The sequence below is a fragment of the Pelmatolapia mariae genome, linkage group LG12 (genome assembly GCF_036321145.2).
Source record: "Pelmatolapia mariae isolate MD_Pm_ZW linkage group LG12, Pm_UMD_F_2, whole genome shotgun sequence".
Lineage (NCBI taxonomy): Eukaryota > Metazoa > Chordata > Actinopteri > Cichliformes > Cichlidae > Pelmatolapia > Pelmatolapia mariae.
In genome coordinates this window covers 7932644-7951739 of record NC_086237.1, presented here as the reverse complement: position 1 = coordinate 7951739, position 19096 = coordinate 7932644, and the positions used below count along the sequence as shown (strand labels likewise).

Genomic DNA, 19096 nt, shown 5'->3' with positions numbered 1-19096 from the left:
GAAAAGCTGGAAAAAAGCCAATAAAAAGTGTCCTAAATCACTCAGTCACTAGTTTCAGGTCTAACTGAATAAAACAAATTATTTGAGTGAAAAAGGAGGATAAAGCCGGTTTTGCTTTGCCGTGTGATTCATAAGCCACCTGGTTTTTCAGTCGGATCCAGATTGTTTGATTCCAAAGCACCATAATGGTGAGGGATAAAGTCCTCAGCTTGAGGCTTCATAGCGAGACCTCACTTTCTAATGGGTGATGTCACAGCTGCTATGTCCATCTTTTATATTTAGTTTGTGTGCACAACAGTCTGTTGGTAAAGGTTGTTAGTTTCTCTCTGGCTTTGGTTATGTAGAGCTGAGCAGGAGAATTTCAGTTTGTATGAAATGGCTGTGTGCAGGAGTTTATGAGAATCAGTGGCTCAAACATATCATCGTACTGTAAGAAGAAAACAACATTTTGCTTTGGGTCATCACAGTGTCTGAGCTTTTGTACATTAATTCAGCAGTTTGGCTCCATATTTAGAGTTTCAAGCCTAATAGACTACGTTCAGGTAATTAAAGGCTTACATGACGTAAAATGTTTGTTCTGAAGAGCTTCTGATGTTGGGCTTGTGTCAAACAATTTCATTCAACGCTATAAGGCTGCAGTAAGTGGGTTTTATGTACTGACTACATTGCGGTGGTCAAAATAACAGAAAACTTACAATTCATTGTCAATTCAACGACCCTTATCTGGTATGTTTTGGGGGTTATTTTGTTTTTTTACCATAGTGAAAATGTGAGTAGCATCCATTCAACCCTTTCCTGTTGCAAAGTATTCATGCTATTTTGTCTCCCTGCGTTTTCCATGTGTTTCCTTTCATTTACAGTTGCTGCAGCCAGACATAGAAACCTCTCATATAGAAATTAAATGAAATTAAATGAAGACTACACCCAGAAATGCTGTGTATTATCTTGCCACACTGTGTTACCTGCAGTGCCTCATAGGGGAAACTTTCCCTGCATGCCAAGTGATGCACATTTGCACCAAAGTTTGAAGGGTTTTTCCTTCACCTATGCACCACCTCGCTACCAGATTCCATGATATTCAGAGATGTAGTTTCACATGATTTTGAACATATACAGCAGCACTTGCTTTAACAAAGGAAATGTATTATATATATGGCTGAATACATCTTACTTAAGTACTGTTCTAAAATGAAATTATCACTATTATCACTCTTTGCATTTCATGCAACTTTGAAATTTTACCCTACTATGTTTCAAATAGAATTTGTTTTTAGCCACAAGGAGGCTGAGAAGTGTCAAAATGGATATTTACCAATGAGGTTACAGGTTATTAAACAGTAATAGTGGTGGCTGTTTATTTTGCTGAAAGCTGTCCACCCTGTAATTCGGTCTGTCTGTTGTGCTGTGCAGTCTGAAGGGTTTGACCACACAGGGTCATTATTTCTGAATATAGTTTTCATTTAATCAGCATGTGGGTAAAAATTTCAACTAGTTCTTTATTTCTCAGTTGTGCCATGAATAAACTCTTCTTTATTTTTCACTGCAGGTGCCAGAATTGAGGAGTTTCTTTTTGAAAAACTGGACTGGAAGGTGCCGTCCAGGGTTACTAATGCAGAGCTGCTGGGTCAGTATATGCAGGATGCAGCAAAAGAGTTTGATCTTGGAACGCCATATGGTGAGTATAAAAAGTCCCAACAAACAAAGTCCTAGGAGTTAATAAAAAAAATGAGTAAGTTAATTATTAATTTAATTCTGTATCAGGAAAAACTAAAATTAAATTTGAAATTCTTCTACTCGCAAACAAAGTCTTGAATAATCAGGTCCGGTCATATGTGAAAGACATTGTAGTACCGATAGAGCATGTTAGAGCTCTATTGGTACAAGCTACATACTTGTGGTTGCTAGAGTTTTTAAAAGTGGAATGGGAGGCAGAACTTTGAGGTATGAAAAACCTGGCTTTCCTGTGGAACCAGGCCACGTGTTTTGGAGACAAAAACCCTCTCTAATTTTGAGATTAGACTTTAAACTTTACCTTTTGATAACTCCAAAAGTTGATTCTGTTCACTAACAACGTAGTGTTTTCAGTGGGAGAAAGGTTTCGTCACTCATCCAAGTGACTTCTACAGTCTCAGCTGACTGCAGGTTTCCCCAACCTTATAAACAGTACATTTGCACAATGGCTGAAAGTAGCAGCACTGAATGAACAATGGGCTGTGAGGTCAGTTTGATCATTAATATGCAAATTCTCATGACCATTGATCAACAACTACTGATCAAAGCCCACTGATCAATGGCCATGAGTACCATTCACAGAGAGTTGGGGAATGGCTGCAATCACAGCATTGTGAGATGGCGATAGATGTACCCTTAGGCCCCCTCGTCGATTCAGAGATGGTCTTTCCCTTTTCACATAAATAGCCTCCATGACTCCTTGACTTGTGTACATCCTCATCATTGAAAGAGTGTCCACTGGCCTGTAGGTGTAAATAGGCTGCAGAGTCCTGGCCTGACAAGATGGATCTTCTGTGTTGTGCCATCCGCTTTACCAGAGGTTGTTTGGTTTCCCCAATGTATAAATCCTAGCAATCCTCCTGGCACTTAACAGCGTACACTACATAACTCTGTTTGTGTCGGGGGACCAGATCCTTGGGGTGGACCAATTTTTGGCGCAGCAAGTTTTAAAGTTTAAAAGCCACAGAGACGCGGTGTTTAGAAAAAATGCGTCTCAACTGTTCCGATACTTCTGACACATACGGGATCACGACGGGTTTTCATTTAGGCAGCAGTTGTCCTTCTCTTCTTGATTGGCTGGAGCTTTCTTTAGGCGCCTGCCCAGCTTTTACAGCCCATTGTTCATTCAGTGGGCTAGTTTCAGTCATTGTGCAAATGTTCTCTTTATAAGGTTGGGGAAACCTGCAGTCAGCTGAGACTGAAGAAGTCATTCGGATGAGTGATGGAACCTTTCCCCCCTTTAAAACGCTACGTCCAGATGAACAGAATCAACCTTTTGGGATTTTCTTACCTGGATGATTGAGCATGCACGAAGACACCTTTTGATAACGTTTATCAAGATGTTGGTTCAGGTGACTCTGAACCTTCTGTTAGTTATGAAACTGTAAACTCAAGCTGTCCCCATGATGCACTGTACGTTTTCTTCTGCTTGTTTTACATTTTGTCTTGCCTCTCCCATAGTGTGTGTTCTATCCTGTCTCATTATGCTCTCTTTTTGGTTTTCTCTTTCCCCTCACCCCCAACCTGTCGGGGCAGATGGCTGCCCTACAAACCTGGTTCTGCCTTCCTGTTAAAAGGGAGTTATAACTTCCTTCTCCTGCAAAGTGCTTACTCATACTATTTCATTTGGTTCACTTTTTCAGAATACTATAGAGTCTTTACCTTACAAGTGCCTTGAAGCGACTTTTGTTATTTGTATATGTTGGTATTAGTTTACATGGACATAGCCAACATTTCTGCCAAAATGGCAAACATGCATCGGGAAGAGTTGAAGCAAGTAATTCTTGCAAGCATGATGTAACTAGAAGAATTCAATACTGAGAGAGTAAGAATATAGTGCTCTGGAGAAAAGTGAAACAAATAACGAGATTGCTTTATCCGTTCTCTTGCTAACAAAAATTTGTTAATTTCCAGAAGTTTCTGTTCCGCTGGAGGTATTTTTTTCTGAGTTGTCTTTCTATGTATAGAAAGACATAGAAAGAAAATACATATTTGTCTTGCATAACTCTCTGTTCTGTCACCATGTAGGTCACTCTACAGCATAATACAGGCATATGTGTCAGATCAGTAAATCAGATCCATGTCCCTGTGTGGAAATCTAAGAATCAATACTGCTTTGAATGAGCTAGTCTGTGCACCTCATTCTGTTGCTGCATCAATAGTCAGGGCCAAATGTGACCAGTGTCACAGAGGAGGAATTCCAGGTCTCAAAAAAATCAATGGGAGAATGAGATTTATGCAGGAGCACTTAACTTATCATTTAGATCTCCTTCCCAGACATTTAGAGTGAAACTCCCAAGAAGTTATTTGTTGTATCCCGTGGACAGAGCAAAGAAGACAAGGGACTTGGTATTGGAATGAAGAAGTACAGGACAGTATTAAAAGGAAGAAGTCAGCAAACAAGTGGCATGAAAATAGACAGGAATATTTGGAGGCTAGGTGTAAAGCAAAAAAAGGGCTTATAGTAAACTGTATGTGACGAAGGACAAAGGACTTGTATCGATTGGATAGGCAGAGAGATAAAGCACAGAGATGGAAATGTATCAAGGAGTAAAGCGTGTGTTGAGAAGATGGAACATGGAAAATGAGAGAAGGAAAGTTTGTGAATCAGGAAGCGTAAAGAATTAGTAAGAAGGACAAGGCAGCTATTTAAATGTTGAAGCGTGGAAAGGCGATTGGTCCAGTGACATACATGTGGGGGTATGGAGATGTCTAGGAGAGAAGACAGTGGGCAGCCTAAGAAATAGAGAAGTGTACCGATTTTCAAAACCAAGGGTGATGTGAAGAGCTATTGTAATGTCAGAGGGATAAAGCTGATCAGCTATATAATTAGGGTATGGGGAAGAGTTGTTGAAGCTAGATTAAGAAGAGAGGTGATGATCAGTGAGCAGCAGTATGGCTTCATGCCAAGAAAGAGCGCTACAGATGCAATGTTGCCTTTGAGTTTTGATGGAGAACTATAGAGAAGGTCAGAAGGAGTTGCACTGTGTCTATATGCAGATCAGGCAGGAGTCTCTGTGAACTATGATGTTTGCAGGACTATGACGTTTGTTTTGTGATCTGTAGTGAGAGTTAGAGCAGGTGGAGGTATGAGGACAATCAGTAGAAGCAGTACAGAATACATTTGTATGAATGAGAGGGAGGCAGGGGTAACAGTGAAGCTGCAAGAAGCAAATGATGAATGTAGATGAGTTTAAATGCTGTCCGAAGCAATGGACAGTGTACATGAAAGGTGAAGAAGAGAGTGCAGGTAGAGTGGATGGACATACGTGTCAGGGCTGATCCGTGACAGAAAGATAGCAAGAGTGAAAAGGAAGGTTTAGAAGATGGTTTGATTGGATTTCCGGATTTCATGAGCTTTAACATGAAAAGTTTCCAAAATGTATACTGTAGGTAGAACAGCACAACATGTTTTTCACATTGTGTGATGTCTCATATATATGAAATGGATTCTTGTATATAATATTTTTTCTGCAAAAGTTGTTAAAACAACAGATACCTGGATATATCACATAAATCTATAAAATAAATAAATAAAAAACAACTACAAAATTATGCCAAGCTAGATGAGGGATGCTACTTCCGAACTCATGTAACTGCATAATGGAATATCTGATTGGTCCCAAATTGGATATGACAGTTGACACTGGCTTCATCTGTGTGTCTGAAAAAACTTCTGCAAATAAATATAATCATCACTACCCATTTGAGCATTACAGTGTACTGTAGGTCTGGCTGTGGTTTGTCCACGTGGTGTTGCTGCAGCACAGAAAAAGCTGCTGCTGCTGCGAGGGCATAGTCAATGCCAAACACCATGCTGCATCATTCATTTCAAATGGATTAAAGCAGACAAACAGAACAGAAGTATAGTAGTTAGGATTCATGAATGTTTTCCTTAAGCTGTTAACAGCACACTTATAAAATCAGCAATAATACAAACTGCAGGAAAGGCATGAAAAGGTAACATAAATGCCGTCACCTCATTTTTTGCTGGAACTGTAATTGTGGAAACAATAATTTCTTTGTTCTAAACTTACATTTTATAGTTTAATCCATTTTATTCTGCTGCAAGCAGATGCAAGTGTGCAAAGGCTACACTAGCATGTGCACATGGGCATGCAATGTCATTCATTCAAAAAAGTTTCAATTCTCTCTTCTTTACCAATGCTATGCTGTACTTACAGCATGGTGGGAGTCTTTTTGGTGAGTAGATCTAATGTGTTTCTTCCAGGGAACACTTTGGAGAAGGTGGGGGAGTGTGAGAAAAGATTAGGAGAAGCAGAGAGGGAGTTCCTCCAGACGTCAGCCATCAGCTTTCTTACACCCCTCAGGAACTTTCTGGAAGGAGACTGGAGAACTATTTCAGTGAGTCTGGAATATCACATCTATTCCAATGCTGTTTGAGTCATACATCCATTATACACAATATACCACACACTGTATCACGACAAAGTGATTCTTTGATACTCAGTATGTTGCAAGACAATAATGTACAATACATCTTGATATCAGTATAACTGAAAAAGAAAAATCTCTATGAACATGTCAAAAAACATTATGTATGCCATTGGTGTGTGTATCTGTGTATTAACTTTATTATTCAATTTATTAGCTCTTCAATGTGCTTTACTTATTGTCTGCTGTGTCAGCTATGTTCACATCTGCGAGTTATTTATTTTTCTTGTTAGTGAGCTTTTGTTCATTTGTCCCCTCACTGAGTAAGAAGGAATCATGAAGAAATGATATTTATCCAGTGAATCACTAACCTATTGCAAAAGAGAGCAAAATGATATAGACCGTATATAAAAGATGGACGAACTTCCTGAAGCCAACATGGAAGTCCCAGAAGGGGTGAACTCCTCTGTATGCACTGGGGGGAAAAGACATTTCATCTCACCTGATGGGATTATGGTCTCAATCGCTAGTTTCAAGTCTTATTGAAAACATCAGTGTTTGGGGTTTAATTTTGTAAATTGTGGTACTAATTCCTGTGGCGAATTTCCGTAAAGAAATGTTATGTTTTCCGAATGAGTTGGTGAAAGCTGAGTCATTAAGCAGACCTCATGTCCACTACTTCAGAAGTGCTGCTGCACACCTGCGCTGTGGGTTAGAGAGATGTCAGGAGGATCTGCAAACTGAGGCCACTTGTATCACCGAATATTGCACAATCATCATGACCTTGGAAAGTTACTTGATTCAAAATGCAAGCTTTCTTGCCACTGTCTGTAAATGAATATGACCTTGAATATGACCTAAAGAAAGGTGACAAAAACAGGATGAATGTCTGATGAGCTTGCCACTCCTGCTTCTCACCAGCGACTTGCTGGAAGGCTCCTGTACATCAGAGCTGCTAGATACCATGTGGGGTCTGCTTATGATGCTTGTATTTTCTCCACTTGATATTGCTTAAGATTACAAACAATGAAGACAAAATTAGGAAGGCTAATTAACCTCAGGTAGTATTTTACCTTGCCAAAAAGCAAAGTCAGGTCACTGCATAGAGACAGTTTAGCTTTAAAAGATACTTTTAAACGTACATCAGCCAGTATGTTTAAATACTGTTTTTCACTGTTTACAAACCGCCAGTGAGCAATCAAGTGTTTTCCTTGTAACATATGAGCAAACCAGCAGAGGTCAGCATTGTTGTTGTTTCTCTGTTGTCTGACACCACAGCATGTATTAAATGTTACATGTCCCATTAAGTTAGTAGCCTTATAACCTGCTTGACCTATAAACTTTGCTTTTTTTGTTAACGTTTATGATTAGGACTAAATCAGATGAATCCCTTAGCTTTGCTGCTACAGGCTGCTGGAAGACTCCCCATGATGCACTCGGCATTTCTCATTCACTCCCTGCTTTTACTATGCTTGTATTTAAATGCTACTTCTGCATGTCATTAACGTTTGCCTGCTGCTTAGTTTGTGTTTTGTCCTTTTCACGGTATAGAAAGAACGTCGCCTTCTGGAGAATCTTCGCCTGGACCTTGATGCCTGTAAAACACGAGTGAAGAAGGCAAAGGTGGCTGAAGCAAAGGCCGTGGTGAGTTCATAAGCGTCTCACAATCAAATTCCCACACGCATTCCCTCAATAATTCAGATGATTAATCTTTGGCGATGCTTGGATTAACCATAGCTAACTGTTTATGCATTCTTTGCAGTGCGAAGGGGAAGTGAGTATTGAGGACATGTTTTTTTTAAACTCTTGGATGCACGTCTTGTTTTTCTTGTCGTACTTGCTTTGGCTCGATTTAATTTTCTGCTGTTACTGCAGGTTTTACTGTTAATAAGTGAAATTTTCACAGACAAGGCTTGACTATTACATTACGACGGAATGTGGTGATAAGTCAAATTTGGCAAACTGTGTTAATTTACCATTTGGCATCTCACCTGGGGGCCCTCTGCATGGATTCTATATGTGTAGTTTTTATGATTTGGTCGTTGATATTTTGGTTCTTCACAGCAGATATGTGATTGGCTGTGACAGCAAGCTACTTGGGAGCAGATTTATTTAACATAAACAAGACTTAATGACTGTCTTAAACTCACTGTTGACCATGACACAATTCAGGAACTGAGAACATTGCACAGTCCCTCTTTAGCATACCCTGACTCAGTTATTGCAACCTATTAGGCAGGAAATACAGAAGGCGCACCACAAGACCACAAAAACAGTGGGAATGTTCAATGGGCTCACTTTACCGGAAATAAAGTCAGCTCTCCTGCTTCCTGGCAGGAAGGAATGTTCCCTTCCCCGATGAACAATGTATTCAGTTCATAAAGGGTAAATGTGAGTTATTACAATTCAGCCTGCATCCCTTTTTCTTTAAAAGAACATTAGTTGCCCTCTTTTGTATAAACTAACAAATCAGCTAAATAAATAACATACCTGAATTTCTTTGTATTTTCCTTTTGTTGTTGTTCTAATGTCCTTAGTGTGCTGCTACTTTGATCATTAAGTGAATCAGTATTATCAGGATTACACGATCCTGGATCATCAAGGGACCTTGGATTTCTTAAGCAGAGTATGGAGAATGCATCCCTGGTTAATATTGCAGTGACTTTTCTTTACAAATATCTTAACTTAGTGCTCATTTTCACTGAAGACTGAGAATATTTTCATGGATACACGGATAGAAACTGTGTATTGATGGAGATCTCTATTTTGTCCCTACGGCCTCTAGGACTGTGTTCAATTTCCTAGCCAAGCATCCATACAGTACATACATATATATATGTACAAGGAGATGTAGGATCTGTCTCTGTCACTGCCACCTTTCTCAGCACTGGGGTCTGAGCCCTATTTATGTGCCTGTGTGTATAGACGCACGATGCCACAAACAAATGCCTTAGGATGCCCAGCACTTGCTGACCAATATGGCAGCCACAGTGATTCATAGTTCAAATGAACAGCAGTAACCGGTACAGCATCTGTGTATATGTCTGTCAATAGGCATCAGAAAATGTACTTGGATATTCATGTAGTCCTTACAAGCATGTGTTCTGAACGAGCTGATTATATATTACTGCAGTCAGGCATGTTCTTGCTGTAAACTGTAACCTTTGTGGCACACAGAGCCACTCTGCAAAAGGAATCAGGCTGCATCCAGATGCCTCACTAAATGCCACTACTGTTCTCAGTTAAACCTAATTAATGATATGAAACAAGTACAAAAACATCTTCTGCTACTTTCCCCTTCATAGTTAGTGGCAGACCCTTGTAGTTGATAACCTCTCTTGAAGCTTGTTTTTGTTTTTCCACTGTTAAACAGGACTTTTGTTGCACTTTTATCCTTCATTTTCAGTAACTTTTGCAACCAGAATGCATGTTAGCATGCGTATGAATAAATAAAAAATATGTCAGTGTTCTGTTTACAGATATGTTGACAGATGGTAATCACCAGCAAACTGTCACACCTCTGCAATTATTCTGAGTGCTGTGTTTTCCTGATTGTAATTTGGAGGAATTCTTTTTAGTAGCAGTGCCTTGTTTACACTGAGTAAGCAACAACAAAAATGAAATAACTGTACTGTTTCTGTAGACAACTCCAGATTTTCAGGAAACCAGACCTCGCAACTATGTGCTTTCTGCCAGCGCCTCTGCGGTAAGAAGACAATCCTGCTTTATTAAATACTGATGAGAAAAATAACACAAACCTATGTCATTATGCAATACTTTTTCATCTTCTGTTTGTCAAGTTGATCTTTCACTCCTATGACCAATGCATAGTTCACTGACTTTTTATGATTCATAATTAAACTTGAGGCAATTCAGAAATTGATATACTTTGTCATGCTGGCAAGTAGTTCAGGTAGCTGTGAAGCTATGCTTCATTAATGTTTGACTGGAGGTGTGTCAGTCCGGTAAGAATGTTTATTACCCGTAATCATTACTGGTGGCAGTTTGCATAGCATCCTTATGTGTCATATCACTGTATTATGTATTGTGAATGATTGTTGTCATACCATTGATAACAAACATCCCACATCCCAGAGTGATGTTGTTCATTGGTTTAAATCTAGCAGTCTGTCACTGCCTTTACTTTTGAGCAATGCCAAACCACACCTGCTGGGTGTGACTAAAAGTGTGTGTGTGTGGGTGTGTGGGTGTGTACCGGTTTTTCTTATCTGGTGGGGACCAAAATCCAGGTCACCATGGGGTTGAAGGCAAGGCATTTTTCACGCTCAAAATGTGGTTTTAGTGTCAGGGTTACAATTGGGTTATGGTTAGGTTTAGGGCAAGGGTCAGGGGTACACATTCATTTTTGATGATAGGGTTAGGCTAAGCGGCTAGGGAAAGCATTATGTTAATGAGATGTCCCGACGAGGATAGCAACACCAGACGTGTGTGTGTGTGTGTGTGTGTGTGTGTGTGTGTGTGTGTGTGTGTGTGTTATATCAGTTTCAAAATTCATAAATATGAATATTTATTCAGTGTCAAAATTTCAGAGTTTAAAAACATCTAATACAGATAATTCAGGTAACATTTTGACAATATGCACAGAATTAAATGTCTTTTTTAATATTAAAATATTTAAACTAAGATCATAGATGTGTTTTTAGTATCAGAGTGTGAATGAGTATTAGAATTTAGAATGAGATTTAGTTCTAAAAAAAAGCAATAACTGGAAATATTGTTTCAACATTTCTTGTGTTTTGTTTTTTTTTTTTACTACTTTTCAATTAAATGTAGAGTTAACATTGTGTAGTTTACATTTTAAACAGTGTGTTAACCTTTGTAAAAACAGGGTGGTAGGTTTTATTTAGTAACGACCTCAGATGCTGGTTCTAGGTGACCATGGTGAAGTTATTCTAGGATTTTCATGTTAAAACTAATTTTTCTCTTCTTATGCTGCATGTTTTTGGCCCATCAGCTCTGGACCGAGGAAGTGGAAAAAGTAAGTATGATTGTGTGTGAGTTGTGTACTTTGTCGATTGTCTGTCTGGTCGTTAGATTGAGATACCAGTGTGCCTTAAACAAACTAAGTTATACCATGTGCTTGCTTTCAACGGGCCACAATTTAAGGTGACTCTTAGTCAAAGTTAGGCTTTAGATTGGTCCAAGAGTTGGAAATCTGTTAGTAATATTGTTTTTATTATTTCAGGCTGAACATGAGCTCCGAATAGCCCAAACAGAGTTTGATCGCCAAGCAGAGGTCACACGATTGCTTTTGGAGGGCATCAGTAGTACGCATGTATGTGAGTCACACCCACAGCCTTGACTTCTATCAGCTCCAGCCACACACAACCTTGACATTGAACTTTCAAAAGAAAAAGTAACTTTGTGTAACCATAGAGGGCAATAGTCAAACACTTCACTGAGCTCTTCTCTGTAAACATTAAATATTAATTACAAAGTAAATACAGTACAGTTTTTTTTCTCTCGCCTAAGATTAGAGAATAGATTTGCTCAGACTACATATAGATATATAGTACACACACTACCAGTCAAAAGTTTGGACACACCATCTCAATTAATGGTTTTTCAATTTTAGATTTTAGATTCTTCCAAATAGCCACCCTTTGCCTTGATTACTGCTTTGCAAACTCTTGGCATTGTCTCAATGAGCTTCATAAGGTACTCATCTGAAATGGTTTTCCAACGGTTCCCAGACATGCTGAGCACTTGTTGGCCCTTCACTCTGTCTTCACTCTGCGGTCTATCTCATCCCAAACCATCTCGACTGGGTTTAGGTCAGGTGACTGTGGAGGCCATCTGGTGCAGCACTCCATCACTCTCCTTCTTGGTCAGATAGCCCTTACACAGCCTGGAGGTGTGTTTGGGGTCATTGTGCTGTTGAAAAATAAATGATGATCTAATGAAACACAAACAGGATGGGGTGGCTCTCATCCTCTCAGTCCTGCAGGAAATGCAGCGGAGGCGCCGCCCAGAGGGGAGCCATTGAAATGCGGGGGGGAGAATGTGAGAGGGGGTCATTGATGATTTTGGCTGCCTGTCTAAGGGCCTGTTGGCTGAAAACCTGTGCAAGAGTTCTGACTTGCAGGCCAATGATTTTAGAGCACACTGATGCAGTGTGCTGCGGTCTGTTCCTGTTCTGAAAGCTGAGGGAGTGGAACCAGCAGGTAATGGAGAAGGTCATGATGCTTTGCAGGAAGGCATAGTAAAACGTAATCATGATGGGTGTGCTGACTCCAAAGGAGTTGAGTTTCCTAAGGAGGTATAACCGTTGGTGGCACCTCCTGAGAATCTCCTCTGTGTTGGCAGAGATTTTCAGGAGGTTGTCAAAGATGGTTCCCAGGTACTTATACTCCTCAACTTCCTCCACTGGCTTCCCATGGATGGTGGTGGTGACTGAAGCAGCCAGATCCCTCTGCCTACTGGAGAAGGTCACCACCATCTCTTTGGTTTTGCTCATGTTCAGTTCAAGTTTGGAGCTGTCACACCACTCTACAAACTGAGTGGTGTTGTGAGGGGCGGGATGGGATGGCATGTCGCTGCAGGATGCTGTGGTAGCCATGCTGGTTCAGTGTACCTTCAGTTTTGAATAAATCCCCAATAGTGTCACCAGCAAAGCACCCCCACACCATCACACCTCCTCCTTCATGCTTCACGGTGGGAACCATGCTTGTAGAGTCCATCAGTCTACTTTATGCACAACACAGCGGGTGGAACCAAAGATCTTAAATTTGGACTCATCAGACCAAAGCACAGATTTCCACTGGTCTGTTGTCCATTCCTTGTGTTTCTTGGCTCAAACAAATCTCTTCTGTTTGTTGCTTTTCCTTAGTAGTTGTTTCTTAGCAGCTATTTGACCATAAAGGCTGATTCACACAGTCTCCTCTGAACAGTTGACGTAGAGATGTGTCTGCTTCTGGAACTCTGTGTGGCATTTATCTATTCTCTAATCTGAGGTGCTGTTAACTTGCGAATTGTGAGGCTGGATGAATTTAGACTCAGCATCAGAGATGACTGTTGGTTGTCCTTTCCTGGGGTGCTCCTCATGTGAACCAGTTTCATCGTAGCACTTGATGGTTTTTGTGACTGTACTTGGGGACACATCCAAAGTTTTAGCAATTTTCCAGACTGACTGACCTTCAGTTCTTAAAGTAATGATGGACTGTCGTTTCCCTTTACTTAGCTGATGGTTCATGCCATAATATCAGAATCAGAATCAGAAAGACTTTTTATTTATCCCCAAGGGACAATTAAGATACAACAGAGCAGCATGACATTGAAGATAAGGACAAGCAATAAAAATTGAGATAATAAATACACAGTATATACAGTTGTCAAATATGGCTGTACCAACCTGATTTCTGCACAACATAAACTGATGATCCAAACCCCATTAAGAAAGCAAGAAATTCCACAACTGAACCCTGACAAGGCAGAAATGTGAAGTGAAAACCATTTCTACTCATAACTGATTAAAAACTGATAACAATATAGTTCTTAAAATATGAAGCTCATTGAGAGAAGGCCAAGGGTTTGAAGCACTGTCACCAAAGAGAAGGGTGGCTCAGGAACCATAGATAGATAGATAATTGTATATTAAATATTGTTTTCACACACTGTGGTAGAGGTTTTATTAGTGTAAAAAAATCCAGTCACATCGTTGTGGTCCTTTAAGAATGACTGCTGATTCTTATTTTCAGGTGAATCATTTGCGCTGCCTGCATGAATTTGTGGAGGCCCAAGCAGCTTATTACAAGCAGTGTCACCTCCACATGCAGGAGCTACAGAAAGAGCTGGGAAGGTAAGAGTAAAATGGGGGGTGATGTGGGTGGATGGTTTGATTCGTTCAGCTTCGTGCTTGGTGAGAATTGATAGCCTGTATCCTTTATACCCCAAGCCTGAAGTTGTAATGCCAAACACTTCGGTTAACACTGTTAATGATCTACTCATAACTGATTAAAACCTGATAACAATATAGTTCTTAAAATATATAAACTAATAACTAATATAATTACACTGTAGCAGTTTCTACGACCCCTGTCCAACAAAGGACAACTAGGCAACTGGTATAACCCTTATCAAGCCTTATCATGCTTTTTCCCGTGGCATTGGAGAAGCACTTTTTATTTAATTTCACTAGTATACTAAGCACCTTTATCCTGCTGCTCTTCACCTAACCACCAGACTGCAGCAGCTCTTTATCTTGTCATTCTTCCCTGCAATATTCTGTGTTACTCAAAATAGTAAAGATTGGCATCCTCTATATAACATTTTATGATCCACATTTTATGATTTACAACAATGGATAAAGTAAAATTAAGAATAAAAAGTCTAAATACAATCATAGAATGGCATCATTAGTCATATTTTTTTCACCTTTCACCCTTTTGTTGCTTTGTGTTCATGTTGGACGACTCTTTGCAACACCAGGATGATTTCTCTTGGAGTAGTTTCTGCATTCCATTGTGCATTTCTATTTTGGCTGAAAATCTACAAAAAGCTACTTATTTGGCACTGCTGAGTGCCAAAAGCCATAATTAAAAAATATTATACATTTTTCAACATGTATACAAATATTGTATTTTTTTTTTCACTTTGCAGCATATAATATATTGTATGCATTGCTTCAAGTTATAGCAGTGTAGATGCAGAAAAAGCTGTTTATTTAGTTTTTTATACAACTTTTTGCCCATTTTGTATTATTTTAGTTTATTAGTGTTCTACATGTTCTGGATATTCAGACCATCACATCTACCTCTCCCCCCCAGGCTTCCTAATGCTTTCGCACTGAACTCCACAAACGCCATTGCTACTCCCAGTATGGTGACAGAAGGCAGCAGCAGCCCAGTGGAAACTGACACCCTTAAGATCGAAGAAGTTCAAGCACCAGCTACAGGAACCCGCAAAGCCAGAGTCCTTTATGATTACGATGCAGCGGATTCCAGTGAGCTCTCCCTTCTGGCTGACGAGGTGAGGTTTCATCATCAGCCTGCAACTAGGCAGCCGGTAAATGGCTGTTGGTCTCTGGCCAGAAATCTCTCCAGGGCTTGGTCTAAACAATAGGCTCAGTCATGTGGCATTTGCTGGTTGTAATTATGTAATGCACTTACACTTTCCCGGATCTTTAATCTTTTGTTTGTGTGTATTTCCTTTTCTGATGATGGAAACAAGTACAACAATCTTGCTATTCACATGCAGAGACGTATACAAATGTACACCCATTAAAAGTATAAAGATTAAAAAAAAATCAGCATTCCACTGTAACATTAGTCATGGACATGCCCTATGTGTAAAAGTAATTTCCACCACTCTCCCACGATGCTTTTTTTGGAAAGCTGAGTTCAGTTTCACGAGACACAATCAGGCCTGATTACTGCTGGACCTTAAGAGTCAAGTAATCTGTTACATGGAACCTGTGTGACAGTGTGAAGTTACAAAACCCTAAGGCTCTTGGACTCCAACGAACCACAGTGCGAGCCATCACTCACAAGTGAAGAAACCTTGAATCTTTCTGAGAGTGACTGGCCTACCAAAATTACTCCAATGTGGCAAAAGCTGTGCAGTCCACATAGAGTGTACTAATGAGTACGGGTAACTGGAAAAACAGGCAGTTGATACAGCCTAAGTAGTTGTATGTAATAAAATAAATGAAAGTAAAAAATAAATTGTGGGGTCTTTTATAGCCAACAACAGAAATATTCACGATTTATAGAACTTTGCATCACAACCTCTGTTGTCCCCTGATGAAAAGCTTTTCTCATAATTGTTTGAAAATGAAATTTAAAGGATGGGAAACATGTATTGGACCTTAATAAGGTACAGCTTATCAGTGATGTTAAGTGATCCATGTAAAAACCGCATATTTTAGGTTCCTGTTTTAATTTTGATTTCTAAAACAGATAAAATATGTTCGCAGATATTGTGTTTCAAATGTAGTTCCAAGCTTCATGCAAATTAAAAAGGAGCTAGTGACAAAATCAACAAGAGATGACTTTGATCAACATTGGATAGTTTATAGATTAATTGTAAACAAATTAGGAGTTCAGTTAAAGATGCAGAAAATTTAAACTGAACTCCTGGCATGATGTTGCTATGCTTTTATCCAGATACACTTTGTTCTTTGGAAAGACTGTGCATGACCTTTTTAGTAAACGTTTGCTGAGTTACTAGCATATTTTCATTTCTCAATATCATCATGTCATTCACAGATGACTGTCTATTTAAAAAAATAATGCAATCAAATGTCTATCTGAGAAAGTATCCATGTGTTCATTCCAACTCTGCAGTGTCAGCAGACATGTAGATACACACAGCGTTTAGATTTCAGTCATAACTTACTCTGACTCAGACACAGCTGCGCTTTTTAATCACACTCACATATTGAAAGTTTGATCATCTAATTTATGAACACCACAAAGGGGTTTGAGAAATCTCGCCCTACCGTGGTTTGTATGTCAGCTGTGTCCAGTGTCTCTTTTATATGCTGAATTTAAAACACTTCCTCAAATGATACGCTTGTGCGTCATCAGTTGGTTTCTCCAGTAAGGTTCCTTTTTTCCTCTTCCCTCCTGCTTCTTTCCCCTTGATAAATTTTAGGAACTGAGACATTCATTATGTTGTGAACAGATCTGGATGACCTGTGTAACAGGAATCAGAATCAGACTTTATTTATCCCCAAGGGGCAACTAACATAAAACAGAGCAGAATGACGTTGAAGATAAGGACAGGGCATAAACAGGCAATAAGAGATAATAAATACACAGAATATACAGTATATACACAAATTACACAAATATACACAAATGACACAGTTTGGAAATTAAAGTGACTGAAAGGTGAATAAATAACTGTAAGTGAGGTGTCGGCAGTATAAAAAGAGTGTAGTTTATGGGTGTGGGAAATGGTCTTATTGGCTGGAGTTGAAAAGCAGGGTGGCTTTGGGGACAAAGGTGACAAAAGAGACAAAGTAGAGAAATAAGAAAAGCTTAACATACCCTGTGTTTGAGTGTCGGAGTAATTATATGAAAGAAACGAAGCCAGGAGAGCATCATGAGTAACTCAGGCGTGCCTTTGTCCTCACCGGTGGGCAATTAGGAGTTAAGCCCCTTGTGAATAACAAGGGAACTGAAATGGTGTGACTTTTGTTCAATTCAGTTCAATTAAATTTTATTCATATAGAGCCAATAATAATAACCGCCACCGCAAGGCGCTTTATATTGTGAACTTGCATGTGAACAAGCATTTGGTGACCGTGGGAAGGAAAAACTCCCTTTGAACAGGAAGAAGCCTCTGGCAGAACCAGGCTCAGAGAGTAGCAGCCAGCTGCCGCAACCAGTTGGTGGGGGGTGAGCAGAGTGTCATTGTCCCTGGATCTAGGACCCAGGATTTTGAGTTTTAGGGAAGTTTTTTTTAGTTTTGCTCATCACTTCATGGCTCTATATTCTTTGTTGTTGGTGTTTAGCTTTCTGTTATTTCTCAGGGTAGGCTTGATACAACATTTCCTGCCTTTAGTTCTGAGGTTGTCTTTCAACAATCTTTATGTTTATTCTGTGTTTATGCAGGTTTATGGTCCCCTTTTGGTTTTAAGATGGAATTTATATTCCAGTCCAATAGCCTTCTGTTTATGATGTTGTGTTTTATATTCCAGATGAACTCCGAGTCCACAATCATGTGTTGTAGATTGATGGAACGGTCTTTCTTATTGACTCTTGCTAGACTAGGAGAAGCCTTGCAGATCTAAACAGTGAAGTTAGGGTTCACCTGCAACACCTGAGCATGAATAAGATCCTGGAAAGCAGCTAAATCATTTCGAGGATTGAAATACAAGCATGTGTGAGAAACATTGCTACTCAGTTACATGTGTAGAGTTACAGAAGAATGTAATCCCTGTATGATGACACCATTTACCCCAGTGTTTTCCTGTTTTCTGTTGAATAAAATATGGATAATATGGTTAATATACTATACTATAAAATGCTGATTATTTACATTTGCCTCTGTTTTGCACATTTTGAATGCTCGCCTTCTTTCTGCGTTACAGCTCATCACAGTTTACACAGTGCCTGGAATGGACTCTGACTGGCTGATTGGAGAGAAAGGAAACCATAAAGGAAAAGTGCCGGTCACATACCTGGAGCTTCTCAGTTAGACAGCGCACACACGTATGCATGTGCATGTGTGTGATTGGACACATAGTGAAGCCACAAAGAATTTCTCACTCTTACACTAACCTCTAATCCTCAATAACACTTCTCCCAAATACACAAAATGCTTCTCAGTCAGCAGTGAAAATAGAGACACTCTTATAGTGACTCGAGGAAAATCCTCATTGGGGATGGTTAACATTCCTTTCAGTTTTCTGTTTGTGATGTTTTTGTGTTATGTGCATCCCAAAGTTTCAAGCAGGCGTCCCCATGCTTGAATGAAATTATATTGGTGCGTTTCATGTCTTTGCTATATTTTAAAACTGCTTTCTTTGCTAAGCTCTGATGAAGAATTGAATTGTAAAAGTCTAAATTATTCTCTCACAGAGATTAGAAGTGTAAGCTTTCACTGAACTGGGTCTAAATGACGAAATGCCTCAGTTTTTCTTCAAAAGGCAGCGGGGCGCGTGAAACAATTTCCTGTTCTTAATTCTTTGGGTTAAAGTGGTGATATTAGGCGACTAAAGAAGAAGTGAAAACAAACGGGACTTCTTTATGTTGTATTATTTTCCAGTCCCACTTCATATGTGAGGAGCAGGGAAACCATTGAGGCCACTTTTTGGTTTGTTTGAAAGATGTGACAGTTTCCTTCTTTTGCTGCAAATGTGTTTGCCCCTTCCCTTTTTTTCCTCACAGTGACTCTTGTGATTACGTTAACTTATTGGTGATGAAACTGTCACATATGATGATTTACCATAGTTTACAGTTTACACTGCAGAATTGTAAACCACTGAAACTGTTTGTGAGGA

General features: G+C 39.5%; 1 protein-coding gene across 2 annotated transcripts in view; it reads left to right on the top strand.

Moving 5' to 3' along the window:
• The window catches only part of LOC134638681 (endophilin-B2-like), a 23960-nt gene extending 4864 nt beyond the window's left edge, over positions 1-19096 (top strand). For both annotated transcript variants that reach the window (XM_063489487.1, XM_063489486.1), the window contains 9 exons: positions 1547-1675; positions 5963-6096; positions 7678-7770; positions 9770-9832; positions 11102-11125; positions 11333-11422; positions 13845-13945; positions 14913-15114; positions 18185-19096. In XM_063489487.1, coding sequence (XP_063345557.1) covers positions 1547-1675; positions 5963-6096; positions 7678-7770; positions 9770-9832; positions 11102-11125; positions 11333-11422; positions 13845-13945; positions 14913-15114; positions 18185-18292 — 944 coding nt within the window. In that variant the 3' untranslated portion in view covers positions 18293-19096. The remainder of the gene's footprint in view (positions 1-1546; positions 1676-5962; positions 6097-7677; positions 7771-9769; positions 9833-11101; positions 11126-11332; positions 11423-13844; positions 13946-14912; positions 15115-18184) is intronic.